The sequence below is a fragment of the Seriola aureovittata genome, chromosome 4 (assembly GCF_021018895.1).
Source record: "Seriola aureovittata isolate HTS-2021-v1 ecotype China chromosome 4, ASM2101889v1, whole genome shotgun sequence".
In the NCBI taxonomy this organism is placed as follows: domain Eukaryota; kingdom Metazoa; phylum Chordata; class Actinopteri; order Carangiformes; family Carangidae; genus Seriola; species Seriola aureovittata.
The window spans coordinates 29,837,319-29,853,669 of record NC_079367.1 but is presented as its reverse complement, the minus strand read 5'-3'; the positions used below and the strand labels follow the sequence as shown (position 1 = coordinate 29,853,669).

Sequence of the window (16,351 nt, the reverse complement as noted above, 5' to 3'; positions counted from 1 at the left end):
CACACTTAGTGTTTGTCCTCTATCATCTCACAATTAGTTTATTTAGAACAAGAAAGAAACATACGAGGGACGCCCCCAGAACATGTAGCGTGTATTAAATGTTTCCTAAATGATGTCACATTAAACATTAACAACATTTCTCTGTGAAGCCGTTCAGTAGTATAGTCAGTCTTTTGTCTGAACTGTTTAGTTTGTTCATCAGTTTTGTCGGAACAGTCGAGGTAAAAAGATTTTTACTTCAGTCTGCAACCTTTCACTCACTGGGTGTGTAATCGTGTCAGTGCTTTTGTGTGTACACATATGTTTTTGTTATCCATTTTACTTTCATTTTGTTGACATACAAATGAACAATCAATCAGTCTTTAAACTTACTCTAGAAAATATACTGACGTCTTACACAGTCACCAAAACATGCGGTAGTAATCTTACAGTACAGCTGTTTAACAGATGTTGCATGTAAGATCATATGATCGTTTTGACTGTGGAGCACATCTGGCGAATCATTCAATAAAACACTCGAGGATTTACACAGGTGCAGGTTGGGATTACAGGCTGTGCATGTAGTGAAGGGGAATCCCTGTGGGCAGACAAACTGATCACACCACATCTATTCTCTTAATGTAGTGACTGTGTAAACTGTATCTACAGATATTAATATATAAGTTTCACTGTGAGATTTCTGGTTTTATGGCAATATAAAGTTTGTGTGGGTTGCAATAAAATAATAAATAAACATAATAAAACTATCCTTGCCTATTACCTATTACTATTACCTGCCAAACTACTGAGCAATCATTGGATGTCTCTCCATGTGTCCACTCTGGTTTTAAAACAGCTTCTAAGAAACAGAGAGTTTATCACTAACTATTAGAGCTTCATATGAACTGAACACAGATTATTTCATCAGCAGGATTCCTGACAGTGATGAGGCTTTTACTCTCTTCTTAATAATAAATATAAATAAAAACTAAACCAATCCACACGCTGTTAATTATTTCCATGATTATTAATGAACATTTCAGTCGGTCTGACTCATCAGACATCAGCTGCTTCTCTCCTCTTTGATTTCTCTCCTCTGCAGCAGAAACAGTTCATTTTATCTGCATCACATGTTCATCAACAGTTTGTTCTTCATCAGACTGAAGAAGAAACTTGATGAGAATTCATGATCTTTTTTACAGTTTATCATTAGTCTGACTTTAATCACTGATATTATCTCTATTTCTTTTTGATTCTAGTTTGTTGAATTTCACTTGATGACGTCACTATAACTGAATTTACATGCAGGTATCAGCATTTCCTCTCATATCATTAGCTCTTTATTCATAGTCCTAATGATGTTTATAATTAACAACCAATTAACAACAATTAACATCGCTCATAGCTGGACAGGTGAACCCAGAGTTAAGTGAACCTGGTGATAAAGTACATGTTACCAGGATGGACGATGTTTGGCTCAGTGCAGCCACATAATAAAAAGATAACCTGGATTTGTTGAACTTGCTTCGTCGTACAGGCCTCTGGAGATTAAAGGACGGTTTAGCAGCCACCATCCTTTAAGCAATAAAGCTCCTGAGGAGTTCTTATTATAGTGACCAGTGAAACAGGTGGTGAAGCTGTTGATTAAATAGTTGGACGTTTCCTGTCAATAGCGCTGCTCTGCCATCTCTTATCCCATATCAAGTTGATTAAATTGGGACTCAGTTGTCCAGTTTTTGTTTCTTCTGCAAAAGTTTTTCCGATAACAGATAATAATTTAGTGCCTAATTTCTTACTTGCCCTAAAAACTAAACAGTTTTATTGCCTTCACCAGATGATTATGGTTTGTGCATATCACGAGTGTCGACCCGTTAGCCGCCAAAAGGCAGTACTCAGGCATTACTGAGATATTGTGTTCACAAGGCCAAAACTGTGTTTTGTGAGGTCACCTGACTTTGACCTTTGACCTTTAACTACCAAAATCTAATCAGGCTATCCTTGAGGCCAAATGTATGTGTGCTAAATTTGTTTGTCACTAAATGTGTTTCCTAACCCACTGAATGTTTGATACTTAGTAATACTGCATCAGGACACAGCATCAGGTAACTATGGGGACATGAATTATGTCACTCAGGATGCAAACGAGACAAATTGGTCAATTGAAAGGGAAACTGTTGAGTTTCTTTAACAGAGATAATCAGAACATGTTACAAGTGTTACAGAAGAAGAAAAATAGAATAAAATAAATCCCAAAAGACAAATGAAATTGAAACATTGAAACATTGAATGGCTTCAATACTAAGTGCTTTTTTGGGTTCAACTGAAAAACAAATGAAAGGATATTATAGCCTTCACAGCTATAATGGCAAAAAATGTAATAAAATTGCAAATCATGAGGTGAACTGTGTGAAGTGTCATCCACAGAGTTCACACTCTCACCTGCTGAACAATAGGCCTGGGTTGAAAAAATCAATGAATTATTCAATTCATTTGAATAATTCAATATCAATTCTTAATCCCGAGATCGATTTTTTAATTAATTGTCTTGAAATGTATACACATTTTTAAGCACTTGAAGATATAGAGAGCTAATAAAGACAAATCAAGTGGTCAAGGTTGTCATATTGACATTTAAGGTATATTGGTTGATTTCCAAACGTCAATCACGCATTGAGTAACACGCAAGAAAAACTTCCACCGCTCCGTTACGTAAACACGTGAGAGACAACAACATGACAGATGATGTCCCAATGAAGCCAGCGGAAAGTCTAAAGACAGATGTGTAGCTGCATTTCAGATTTAAAAACTATGAAGGCAGTGAAGAGCTGGACAACAGCAAAGATGTGAAGAAGCTGTGTGTTTCTGTTCATACACATAGTAGCCGGTGCACTGGGTCCGTTAACAACGCACATTAATCTGTTATTTCATGAGGTGTGTCTAAACTGTTGGTCATGTTAAATAGAAAGTGCCTTCATGTAACTGCTTTGCGTCCATCCATAACGTCAACATTGTTTTTAATAATGCAGCTGGTTAGAGGAACATCCTTAGTTCTCTGAGAATCTCATTCATATCCAAAAAAAATCCCTGACTGAATCGAAATCAAATCGATTCAGGAAATCAGTGATCAATACCCAGCCCTACTGAACAATGTGATGAAGTTCCCATCAAACCCTAACCTCACCCTTTTCACTAACTTCCCAAATGTGCTGTCCGTCTATGAATCTGTGCACCAGTTTGGTCATCCTGTTCGAAATGTTCTAAACCCACCCTGCAACCCAGACCCAAGGATCCTTCAACCCTGAGGGAAACTGTAATGAACTGAAACCAAAGACTGCCTGAACAAAGGACTGGAGCTGATGAAGTTAAAAACATGTGGTCAGTTAAACTACTGAACTTCCTGTGAGTGACACGAGGTCAAGTCTGACTCTGTGTGAAGTGGACACAGTATGCAAAAACACACCCCTCGAGGAGAAACAGGAGCTTAAGCAAAGGCCTGAATCTGTTTTCAGCACTTACCATGGCGACAGCTGAGTGTCCTCCCATGATTCCCTGCTGCTGCTAATTTGTCTGTTAGTGAAGCTGCTTACTGCCTCCAAAGTGTCCAAGTGTCCACACAGACTCCGGGCTCTGGGGTCCGGCCTCGTGTTGTTACAGATGGAAATAGCTGCTGTTGATGAGGCCGATGAAGAGAGGAGCTCCACTGGGGCTCATTACTTACAAATGATGCAGTAACAATGATGTAATCACACATCAGTTTCCACTGACCCTCTCTGTCCACCATACATCACACTGTGGCTCAGTATGTGAGAATAAAACCTGTTTACATGTAGAACTTCTTTAAAATGAGGTGATTTTTGAGCTGCTGAAGTTGGAAGTTCAGATGTTTCCAAACAGAAACACTGATGACACAACTTCCTGCAGCTGAACACTGCAGCCATATTCTCCTAGGGATACAGGAAGACGTGCATCAAGGTAAAAAATGTTTCCAAAGAGAGAAAAAACATGAAGCGAAAACAAACAAATGTACAAACATTAATTCTGCATACATGTAATCAATCATTCACTAATGTTTGTTGTATATACAGACAGTATAATCTTAAAACACCTAGAACATAAGTTTAGTCAAACTGAACCATTGTAACCTGAAAATGATCTGACACCAAAGACATTATCTAGTCAGTGTCAGCTATCATCGTTAACTAGCTTTCAACAAAGTGCATTCAGTAGCTACTCTGGAGCTTTTGATCTTATGACATGCTCTTCATCAGCAGATGGAGAAGACAGTTCAATAACAGCTACTAAATGGACTATTTTGCCAACTGCTGTTTCCAAAGTCATGAATGAAATTTCAATAGCAAAATGAACTATCTGCGGTCATAGGGCTGGGGTTCAGTAGCATTGAATCTCACCAAGTTTAAGTTTATTTATTTACAGCCACAGTGGGAGAGAGAGAGGCAGGAGAGTCAGGGAGAGAGAGAGAGAGAGAGAGAGGGGATGACATGCAGCAAAGGGCCACAGGCCAGATTTAAACCCAGGCGGCTGCAGTCAGGACTAAAAGCCTTTATGGTACGCTCTCTACCATGTGGGCCGCCAGGACGCCCCAGAAAGGGCAGATCTACTGGTACTGAATAGGTCTCCTGCAGTTGAAAAAACCCCTGAAATACTCATTACTGATTGACACAGAAGGGAAATAACAGCTGCAACAAACCGACTCTTACACCTGATTTTCTTCTTCTGAAATTTCTCTAGTACTGTAAGTGTGTACTGGAGCGCACCTATGACGTTAAGTTGCAGCTCCTTCCTAAGGTTATGTAATCTCTGCAGGTTTACATAGATCAGTCAACTATGTCCACATGATCAGACTGACTTTATGAAGAGTTTCATCATGTAGAGAATATGATGCAGCATCAGACAAACATCCAGCTCATTGATAATACCTTTACTATACCATGGATGTAGCAGGTTGTAGTAACCACAGCATTAAGCAGCAGGTGAATGAAGACAGTCTATGTTTCGAGTGATTTAATTTACTGACTTGTGTCGAGCAAATGAATCCGCATTGGAAACATCCATTGAGAGGAGAAGCAGCAGTGCAGGCAGAGGTCAAGCTAAGCTAACAGGCTAGGCTATGAAAATGTAGCTGAGCTAGCTTTCATCTCCAGCAGCACGAGTTGTCCAAGTGTAACAGACTGACTCTCATGTTTCTGTGTAAAAGCATCACAGATAAAGAAAGTGTCAGAAGAGTGAACGATGAATGAAAAGATGTTTTCTGTCTCTTCATCTTCACTAATCAACCATTTAATTCACTGAGCAGCTCAGAGGCTTTGGAATGTTTTCCTGCATGTTACTCAATGCATGACTGAGGTTTGGAAATCAATCAATACACCTTATATGTCAATCAGTATGACAGCTTTGACCATTTGATTTTATTAGCTCTCTACATGACAGACTCTTTAGTGATGATTAGATCTTCAAGCTCTTCAATGTCTTGAATGTTTTGAAAGCTGCAGATAACATGGGTCTTATCAAGCTGCTTCTTCCCCTCAAGGTTATAGAATCCAAGATGTGTCTAAATGCTGCCTTCAGTGAAGATAGAGCTGGGTGAATTACTTTTTCCTTTATGTTTTCCTTTGCTCTCACTGCACTTTCTTCTTGCTGACGACACGAAGGATGCCTGGGTAGAAACCGACATGGTGCCATTTCTTGGACTGGCAAGCTTAACTCATGCCATGGAAAAATGTAAACAAGTGCTGCTACAAGACCGAAAAATATGAATAGATTTTTTTGGAATTTATGAATCGTTTTAAATTGGTAGAGACAGAACTGCAATTCTAATGTGAACTGATTTTTCGGACACCCCTAAGGCTAACATTAATTTACAATCTTAAATTTCCACATCCTCCCCACTTCGTTTAGCTTTACTCAAAGAACAGTCCTTACCTGAAGAAGCAGCAGAATGAGAAACGCTGAAGCTCAAAAGTCTGATTGCATCCTCATCCTCAGTCACCTTAGGAAGAGCTTGCTCCTCTGTTTATCTTACATATCTAACTGATGCACAAGCATCACTGTCATGTCCGACCGTTTACTGATATCTGTTCCATAGATCTAAATGCAGTCTCTGTTGCTATGGAAACAATAGCCAGCTCAGCATCTTTATGACTGAAACTCGTGCCAGGTGACCCAACAGTGAACCCTCTTTAAAGTCACTGAGAAACTTTTTTTCTTAATACACAATCAGAATCAACTGGACCTGAGGCCATTTTATATCTGCCAGAGAGCATGATGGGATGTTGACTGCTTAACTGTACCATGCAGTACACCTGTGTGGAGGCAGCTGTATTTGCTTGTTGCCGTCAGGTTTTTCCTTTAGGTTGTCACCTGTCTGTAAGAAGGTCACTGTGTGATTTTTTTAGTGTCGGCATTCAGTGAATCAAAGTGTTTTGTCAGGAACCAGATTCAAAATGGAACCAACTACTTGAACCCAACCCTATTGATGATGGTTGTGGTTTGCGAAAGTAACATTAGAGTAACTTAACAGCAGCTATAAATCTTGTCTTTGCTGACCTCTTGTGGTGGAAGTTGCCTCACCTTGCCTCAGTGATGTGGAGGCATACTCCTGGGTGTCTCAGTACACAATTGCATCACATAAACCAGGAGTCAATCATCAACAAAGAGCTGAACGCAGGAGGCCACAAACCACAACATGAACTGTTTTTACAGGAGTGCACCAGGTCCATGTGTCAGGTGAAACTCAGTAATCGCAGAAGGATGTAGCTTCAGCTTCAGACTGACACACAGAGTATACTGCAGAGCTCATGAGACAGAGACTTGAAGTCACTGCCTTAAAACCTATAAATGAGAGAAGTGGGTCAAAGCCTCTGCTCTCAGTCTGCAGCACCCATTCATCCCAACTGTCCCATTCAACATTAATCAAAATCTGTCTTTCAATGCGCCATCAACACAACAGAGTCTGGGAGGAGTGTTCTACCTATGTACTGTACGTTTAAACAATCGAGACAACCTGACTGGTGTGCTAAAATCATGCAAGCAGCTTCAGTGCAAACCTCTGTCCACATATAAATATAGTTTTTCATCATTTTGGGTTTCAGTGCAATATTTGCCCTCGTCCATACAACTGCAAACACATCTGACTGTATTGTGCAACTGTGGTGTGTGTTCCAGGTTCCAGGGTTCCTTTGTAGACAAGGACTTGCAGTTTGGTGACTTCACTCAATGGGCTACTGCTACTGTGCAGTACAACTAGCCCAACTGCCATCTTAGCTACCAGCTAACATAACCGACCCTTTTCACAGCTGATGTGTGTCCTGGAAAACTGCTGTCCTGATCCAGATTTGACCACAAACGTCTTTACAGTGAAAATGTGTCAGTCAAATACAAATATTGAGTCAAAGTCATTTTGAAAGAAGAAATGTACAATCAAAACTTGTAATGTCACACCTGAAGGAGATTACTGACACAATGCTAAAATAGTTGTAGAAGCAGCTCATATTAACTAATGAGCAGTGCTTTGAAAAGTTAGATGCCAAAATGATAAACTGGAGGAGCTGAACTCCGTTAACAGCAAAAGCTGAGAGCTGAAACATGTTGTCATGTTGTCTCTCTCTATGAGTCTTAACTTGTAAACAGCTTTCTGTGTGTGTGTGTGTGTGTGTGTGTGTGTGTGTGTGTGTGTGTGTGTATGTGTGTGTTTGTGTGCCTCTTTTTATGTCTGTGTACCTTTCTGCTTGTCTGTATTTATGTGTGTTTCTGTATCAGAATGACAAACTGAAATTAACTGCTGAATGCTTCCTGAAAACAGTGAGGTGTGTAAATCATTTTCTGTATTTAGTGTTGGATCAGTCTGTAGCGGGATTTTGATAGAAATGTCAGTAAAGTGGTTGATAAACACCACAGATATCAGAGCTCAGAGGTTGTCATGATGACAGTGCTGTCTGTCTGCCTGGCTGAAAATGTCCAAAGGTAATCCACCAATTAGAATATATATAATGAGGAGTCAGTTAGATTGCAAACTCAAATTAACAGCCAAATGTTTCCTGAATAAAGTTGTGTCTATTTACCTGCCTGTCTCTGTCTGATTATCTGCCTGTCTGTCTATCTGCCTGTCTGTCTGTGTACCTGTCAACCGCTCTATGTGTCTGTTTTTGTGTGTGTGTGTGTGTGTGTGTGTGTGTGTGTGTGTGTGTGTGTGTGTGTGTGTGTGTGTGTGTGTGTGTGGTGTGTGTGTGTGTATATGTGTGTTTGTGTGTGTGTGTGTGTGTGTGTGTGTGTGTGTGTGTGTGTGTGTGTGTGTGTGTGTGTGTGTGTGTGTGTGTGTGTGTATGTGTGTGTGTGTGTGTGTGTGTGTGTGTGTGTGTGTATGTGTGTGTGTGTGTGTGTGTGTGTGTGTGCCTCTCTGCTTGTCAGTATTTATGTGTGTTTCTGTGTCAGTTAGAATGACCAACTGAAATTAACTGCCGGTTTATAATCGATTACATTATAAACCATGTAATAGATTGTGTTTGGATACATTGAATACTGTGGGTGGGCAAATACATGGTAAAATGGTAAGGTGAGGGGACTTTAATGCACATTGTGGGGGAGTAAAAAAATAAATGTAAATGGTTTAGTCATAGAGGAATTCATAGATGATGAGGGCTTAGTATGTATGAATGATGGGAAGGGCACTAGGTATAATAGCACACAAAATACAGGGAGTGTAGTCAATCTGATGTTGATTTCAAATGAAATGGCGGGTATTATAACTTGGGAGGTGTTTAGTCAGTCACCAGTGGGCAGTGATCATTATCGTATAAGAATTAAAGTGGAAATTGAAGTTCAGCAAGAAGAGGAACTGATGATACCGAGATGGAAAATGGAGAAAGCAAATTGGAACATCTTTCAAACATTAAGTAAAAGTGGGTGTGAGCACTTACTTAGAGAAGATATTTCACATGTTGATGAATTCAATAAAAAGTTGGTTACAATCATTATACAGTCAGCAGAGGAAACTATACCAAAGGGTGGAGGGAAGAGAGATGAAAAGAGAGTACCATGGTGGGATGAAAATTTATTCAAATTCGTAAAAAGAAGGAACAGGGCATTTAGACAGTTAAAGAAACACCATTCATTAGAAACATTAATTGAGTATAAAATGTCACAGGCAGTAGTTCGCAAGACAATAAAAGAAATAAACAGGCATATTGGAGGCAATAATGTAATAAAATAGGGAGAGACACATTTGGCTGATATATGGAGAATGATTAAAAGAATGAGTGTAATTAGGAAAAACAAAACAATAGCAGTGTTGATAAGTAACAACAAAACAGCTGTTAACAATATAGAAAAGGCAGAACTTCTGGCAGAAACTTTAGTTAAAATTCCCAGCTCAGGCAACTTATCAGTAAAAGCTAGACAGTGTAGGGATAACACTCTTGCACTGAATCCAGGTGTTAATGTGAGAAAACCTTTCAGATTGTTTGAGTTAAATAGGGCCGTGTTGAATACGAGAATGTCTTCTCCAGGGAAAGATTGCACTGCTACAGTATTTTAGCTCATCTGGAAGACAGTGCACTGCTTGCTGTATTAAGGCTGTTTAATTTAGTTTGGGACACAGGGAAAATTCCAATAGCATGGAAACAGTCAGTCATTGTGCCAATTTTGAAACATGGTCCTCAAACTATAGACCAATAGCTCTTACATCGCAATTAGGGAAAACTATGGAGCGAATGATAACTCTGAAGGTAACCTATTTTCTAGAAAGTAGAGGCCTTCTTTTTCCTTTTCAAAGCGGCTTTCGTAAAGAGAGAAATACAACTCTAAGTATTATGCTTAGAGTCAGAAATAAGGAAAGCCCAAACAAATAAGGAAATGGTGGTAGCTGTCTTTTTCAATGTAGAGAAAGCATACGATATGTTGTGGAAAGAAAGACTGCTCATTAAATTCAGTAAGTTAGGTGTGGGCGGGAAGTTATATTACTGGGTGCTTGACTTCCTATTTGGTAGGACAATAGAGGTAAGAGTAGGTAAAGAATTCTCAAGATTATATCTAGTAGAGAACAGAACCCTGCAGGTGCTGTTCAATATCATGATTAATTATGTTTTTGAGAAAGTTGAGAAAGATAAAGGGAAATCGCTGTATGCAATGAGGGGGCATTATGGATAAGGGGACAGAATTTAAGATTGATACAAAAGAAAATGCAGACTGCCATTGAGACGATGGAGCAATGGGCAAATAATTGGGCTTTTAAACCATCTGTTGCAAAAACGCAAGTGATATGTTTTTCCAAACGTCATAAGACAATATCTTTGACACTCTACGACCAAACACTTGAGCAGGTCGCTGTGATTTGGTTTCTTGGAGTATTATTTGATGAAAAGTTGACCTGGAGGCAGCACATTGAAAAAGTAAAAGACAAATGCAAAAAAGTCAGAGAATCATTGTTCAGTATATTATGAGAGCGACATTAGGCTATGGTTGTGTAGCTTATATGTCTGCAGCAGAGAGTAATCTTAATAAGCTGGATGTGGAACAAGCTCAAGGGCTAAGAATATGTAGTGGAGCATTTAAAACATCTCCAGTAGCTGCCATACAAGTGTTAATGGGGGAACAACTGTTAAGAATAAGAAGAGTGAAGCTTATGCTGGCATACTGGGTTAATTTACAGGGTCATAGTAGCTCACACCCTAAAGACCATCTTGCAGGACTGTTGGGAGCACAATGAAACCCATTTCAGAAATTTTGATTGGGTAGGGAATATTAAAGCTGTAAATGTAGGTTTAACTAACATAAGGTCCAACAGTCCCTTCTTCAGCCTTTCCTCCATGGTTACATCATTAGTCAATTTAAATACGCAGCAGCAATTAAAGAGGAAATCCAAACAGGCATGTGCTGGGAGTATAGCACAAAATTACACTGAACAGCACTGTGGTGATAAATTATTGGTATTCACTGATGGGTCAAAAGATCCTGAGACGGGACACACAGGAGCTGCAGTTTTCATCCCACAGTGCAAGGTTGCAATAAAGGAAAGAACCACAGATCATTTACCAGTATATGCAGTTGAACTTGCAGTTGCTATTCTGATAGCATTGAAATGGTTAGAGGAAAACAATTAAACAAATACATTAATTTCATCTGATAGTTGGGCAGCACTCATAAGCATTAAAGCTGTGAGATCGTGCAGACAAGATATTTCATTTAAAAGTCACCATTTAAGGGTTTGACGGTTTGCTTTGTTTGGGTTGCTGCTCATGTAGGAGTAGAAGGAAATGAGGATGCTGACATACTGGCCAAACAATCACTTTAATTGCAAACAGTAAACATTAAAATCCCTAACCCTGACCCTAAAGCAGAAGGTAAAATAATCATAAAGAGTCAAATGCAAAAAATCTGGCAAGAATATTGGGACATAAATGACACAGGAAGACATTTTTGTATTTCAATTAAATTCATGTGGGTTCCAGCACATTTAGGTCTGAGGGGAAATGAGGAAGTGGACAGGCTAACATGGATTTGCAAGGCGAGGGAAGTGGAACACAGAAACAAGGGGAAGATCTCTTTACAGATTAAACAGTAAAGTCAAATCAACAATAAGAAATATTGGTAGGTCAAGAAGAGAGGAGGTCATATGCAACAGAATAAGGCCAGGTCATTCCAGCTTAAACAGTATTATAGGAAAACACCCAACAGGCTTGTGTGGATATTGTCAGGCAGAGGAAACATACATGTATGAGGCTAGAGAGACTATGAAGGAAGAGTTCAGGAACCCTCCGGAGCAGAAGGTGGCGGTAAAGCGCGTATTACGCTGGTTGCCACCCGCCGTAAAAAAGTAAAAAGACGAAGAAGAAAGAAGCGGTTCCTGTTGAACTCGGATATGAATCTGTGTGTTACGAGGCTGAAAGGCGCCGAGCTGAAACCTGCGTCCGTTATTCTGACCGGTAAATATCCACCGACTCGACAGTCCTTCCTCAGGCTCCGGGACTCACCGGGAGTCTGTTGAGTCCGGCACCGCTGCAGTTCCGGTCATGGCGGCGGCGGCGGCGGCGCGGCTCCTCCGCACGTCGGTGACGTTGAAGAGGACGCGTCACAGCTGCTGTTTCCCAAAGGTCTGTTTCCTCCGCGGTCCGCTTCTGAAATCCGGTTCTGATTGTAGTTTAGTAATAACCCGCTTCACATTTATCAAACCTTTGTTTTATCGATTAAAGTTAGAAAAGACGGTGTCGCGGCTTGTTCACATCCAGACCACACTGGACCAGGTCTAGGTGAAAACCAGTATCCTAAGAGTGGACAGAGGTGGACCAGGTGACCCCCAGAGAAGATGGAGACAAAGGCAACAACGGAGAGATTTCGTTGGTCTTTTCACATGTAGACCACATTGGACCAAGTCTAGCACAATAAAGGTCTAGACTTGGCAGATTTGACCAGTCTTTAGTGGTCTTTATCTAGACCTGGTCCAGTGTGGTCTATATGGTGAAAGCACCGGTTGCCCTTAAATAAATAAATAGAGTTTTCATAACTTGAAGGTGGTTTTTATGTTTCCCTCCAGTTCTGAATCAGACTTCAGTAAAGAGAGGGAGTCCAGACCTGGACAACTTGGACTTGACACCATCACACCCACATGCTCAAGGACAATAAAGAGACACGTGATCCATGTAATCTATAACCAATACATGAGCCAGCAATTACTTTAATCATTGTTTCATTATTATTTTGAATTAGTGTCAGAATAAAAAGGCTCTAGGTCCAGGTTTTCTCCTCTGACAGTACACTGGAGGTTCTCTGATTGTGGTCTGCTGGTCTCTTCAGGACCTCAGCTAGGACTCTGGGATACTGTGACACCAAATTAATTGTTTCTGATGGTTTATAGACCCAGTGATTGATTGCTTAATGGATGAAATGATCAACAGATGAATCAATAATGAAGATGATCAGTTCAATCAGTTAGAGTGTGAACAATTCAATCAAACATGTGATCAGTAAATGAACTGGTAAATATTTTGGGCTGGAGGCGAAACAGCTTTTCAGTGTAAGCTGGAACCTGCTCGCTGAGACTCTGGCTGCTGCACCAGTCCCTCCTGGTCTCTGCTGCGGAGGTGGTCCAGGTGTAATCCTCCTCTGATGTGTTGTTGTGCTCACAGAGTTTGAGAGCGCTGAGACTCTGCTGAACTCTGAGGTCCACATGCTGCTGGAACACAGGAAGCAGCAGAACGAGAGCGCCGAAGATGAGCAGGAGCTGTCCGAGGTCTTCATGAAGACTCTGAACTACACGGCCCGGTTCAGCCGCTTCAAGAACAGAGAGACCATCACGGCTGTCCGCAGGTACAGCTTCACCTCCTACCTGTCCTTACACAAAGTCATGGCGCTGTGAGAGACAAAGACACGGACCTGGATCTGACTCTGTCCCCCCTCCTCTCTCCTCTCTCTGTGTCCTCAGTCTCCTCCTGCAAAAGAAGCTTCATAAATTTGAGTTGGCCAGTTTGGCAAATCTGTGTCCTGAGGCTGCTGAAGAGGCCAAAGCCCTGATCCCCAGGTCAGTCTGATCCACATCACACCCAGACCGAGACCTCATCACATAGACAGAGACCAGATCACACCACTGCTATTGCTATTCACAAAGACTCACATTTTATCTTACCACTAAGAGTAGTCACTCTAAAAGTTTTCTCCTAAATCTTCTTCAAAAAGCTCTTAGTAAGGAAAAGTCAAAACTCCTAAACTAAGAGTGTGACTCCATTGCTATGGCTGATGTAATTCTCATGGATGAGCTCGCTTGCAGGAACCACAGTGATTGGTTGATGAAAGACTGGTGTGTGCCAGTGAGAAGGCTCAACATCCACAGTAATTATATAAAAACAGAGAAATAAACAAATACAAATTAAATAACGGATTAGATGCCGTTTACAAAAGTAGTGCACTCTCTAAAATGCATCTGTATGATAAGGTTTGTGTCGACCTTGGAGAATTTAACTTTACTATAAAAACTAACATTCAATTCACTCAATGGAAAAATAAAAAAAACCTTTCCTGTCATAGTTGACCTTGGTCCCAGCTTTGGGGTTGAGGTGTGGGAAGATTTCCACTGTCCCACCAGGTGACATCCAGCTGGAATATGATCCTTTCAAACAGCTGATCAGGTCACTCTCCACTCAGATCCATGACTCGTGTGTAGATCCTGGACACTGTACAACAATGTCTACGACTGTACAGGCAGCATCAATACAACCTGTGTGTTGATGGTGAGATTTTGTTTTCCCTGTCTACAAACACGTCATTGTCTGATGGTGCAATGGTTTTTACATGCATTCTGTTTATTTCTCCAACTTTATTTCTCTGTAGCTGTTGAACGTCTAAAGGAAATGTTATGAACTGTCCGATGATGTTGAGTCTACAGACACATTTATGGTTTGGTGAATAGATTGGCTTACAGACGGCTGAGAGGTCTCCACCTGTCAGCTTTGTAAAGTCAGTGTGTGAGTGTGTGTGAGAGAGAGAGAGAGCTGCAACAATGAGTCGATCAACAGAAAGATAATCAGCAGCTGATGATTGATCAATGTTCAGCCTCTTCAGTGTGAGAGTCTGAGGGCAGATGCACTAAACGCCTGCAGTTAAGATTTTACTTTAGGCTACTTTCATCTGAGTTAAGGTTAAAAAAAAATTTAATAAAAACAGTTGCACAAAACACCCTTAAATCTTCTCCTTAAGGTTTCCTTAAAATGTTCACTTAAGTATTTAAAGTTTTCTCCTTATCTCAGTCTTATACCTAAGAAATCACTTTAAGTCAGTGAAACTGTTGCACAAAAGACAAAGTAAGGAAAAATCTAAAGGCGACTCTTTCTTAACCAGAACATGACCAAGTTTAATTAATGAGATAAATGAGGAAAGTGAAAACAGGAGGATGAACTGATTCTGCATCACACATTTGACCTGCAGTCAGTTTATGACCGTCTAGAGTAGGATCACTACTTTCCAGCTCCTTAATGTTTGCTCTACAGACAGATGTTCCTGGTCAGGTGTAGTCGAGTGTTTCATGTCCTCTGTTCAACGGTGCAGTGTCATCCAGAGTTTAAACACTGACCTGCTGAACAATGTGGTGAAGAGGATGAGATGGTGGTGAACTTCTTAAGTGTTGTCGGCTTCCCAAAAGTGCGGTACTATAAGCTGGTATTATCAGCTAATGGCAGCTAACAAACAGTCTCCATGGAAACAGTAGAATTTTACAGTTGTACAATCTATTCTGCTGAATATTACTGACCTTTTTTCCTTAACTAAGGAACTCTGTGCAGTAGCTGCCTCAGATGAAGAGAAAGAAAACCATAAGTGTCGTACTGAAATAGAAAACTTAGGGTGTTTTGTGCAACCAGCCTGGTTCTTGTCTGGATGCGAGTTAAAACAAGATCTGAACCTGAGAAACTCCAATGGACATTTTCCAGATAAAATGATGAATCAAAAAACTAGTCATCAGATAAATCAATAATGATGATGACCATCAGCTGCAGTGTATGAGGAACATTTCTGAGGGTCAAACCAGCACGTGACAAGAGTCTGGATTCATTTATTGATGAACACTGCTCTACGTCTGTTAACACACACCTGTGTCATTTCAGCCACCTGATACTAATGTGTTTGTGTGTGTTTGTGTGGTTGTATCCAGTCTGGAGGGTCGGTTTGAAGACGAGGAGCTACAACAGATCCTGGACGACATCCAGACCAAGAGAAGTTTCCAGTACTGAGTCCAAATCCAGGACCAGGACTGCTTTCTGGTCTCTGCACTTCCTGGTTCTACTGGTGGACTTGAGTCTCGGTCCTGTTCTGACCAGCATCAGGCCCCTGTCCTTTCTACAGAATTTTACTTTACATCCAGGATGACTGAACTGAGCTGATGTGTAGTTATAGGATCTGATGTGATTTGGACGGATCAGTTTTTTTTTGGTCTCTGTGTTCACTGTGCAGCTCATCATTCCCACTACTGTCACAATAAACTTTGATTTGTCTTTTTTTACACAACACATTCTCTCGTTTCTGTCAGTGTTAATATTGAACTCACCAGGTTCAGAGCTGAGGTCTGGAGAAACGGAGGCGCTCAACACCTGCACACACAGCAGCAGATTCATGTCGTGTTGAAACTCAGCAGCAGTTTGAACAGTGGATCTGTCATCTGCAGCAAAACCTGGAAAAAAGAACATCAATCTAAACACAGTGAATTACAAAACTTAAAGGGGTTTTTCATAATTTTTCACCAGTTTTTGTCAGTTTCTTTACAGAAAAGATAAATGTGTACCATAGCCTGTCGTACATTGATGCAGAATACAAGAATGTTTCCTAATAAACTGTTAAGTAGCAGTATAAATGATCTGGCAGGTCTGCTTTTACCAGT

General features: G+C 40.5%; 1 protein-coding gene across 1 annotated transcript; it reads left to right on the top strand.

Annotated features, from left to right (window-relative positions):
- Positions 1 to 11,822: 11,822 nt before the first annotated feature.
- On the top strand, positions 11,823 to 15,981 carry polr2d (RNA polymerase II subunit D). Its single transcript, XM_056373679.1, has 4 exons — positions 11,823 to 12,083; positions 13,116 to 13,296; positions 13,412 to 13,507; positions 15,629 to 15,981. The coding sequence occupies exons 2-4, from the start codon at positions 13,157 to 13,159 to the stop codon at positions 15,705 to 15,707; spliced, it is 315 nt and encodes a 104-aa protein (XP_056229654.1). The 5' UTR covers positions 11,823 to 12,083; positions 13,116 to 13,156; the 3' UTR covers positions 15,708 to 15,981.
- Positions 15,982 to 16,351: the final 370 nt, after the last annotated feature.

Coding starts and splice junctions, on each gene's coding strand:
- polr2d (XM_056373679.1), top strand. CDS start 13,157: ATGCTGCTGGAACACAGGAAGCAGCAGAACGAGAGCGCCGAAGATGAG. Junction 13,297..13,411: donor ACCATCACGGCTGTCCGCAG/GTACAGCTTCAC, acceptor CTGTGTCCTCAG/TCTCCTCCTGCAAAAGAAGC. Junction 13,508..15,628: donor GCCAAAGCCCTGATCCCCAG/GTCAGTCTGATC, acceptor GGTTGTATCCAG/TCTGGAGGGTCGGTTTGAAG.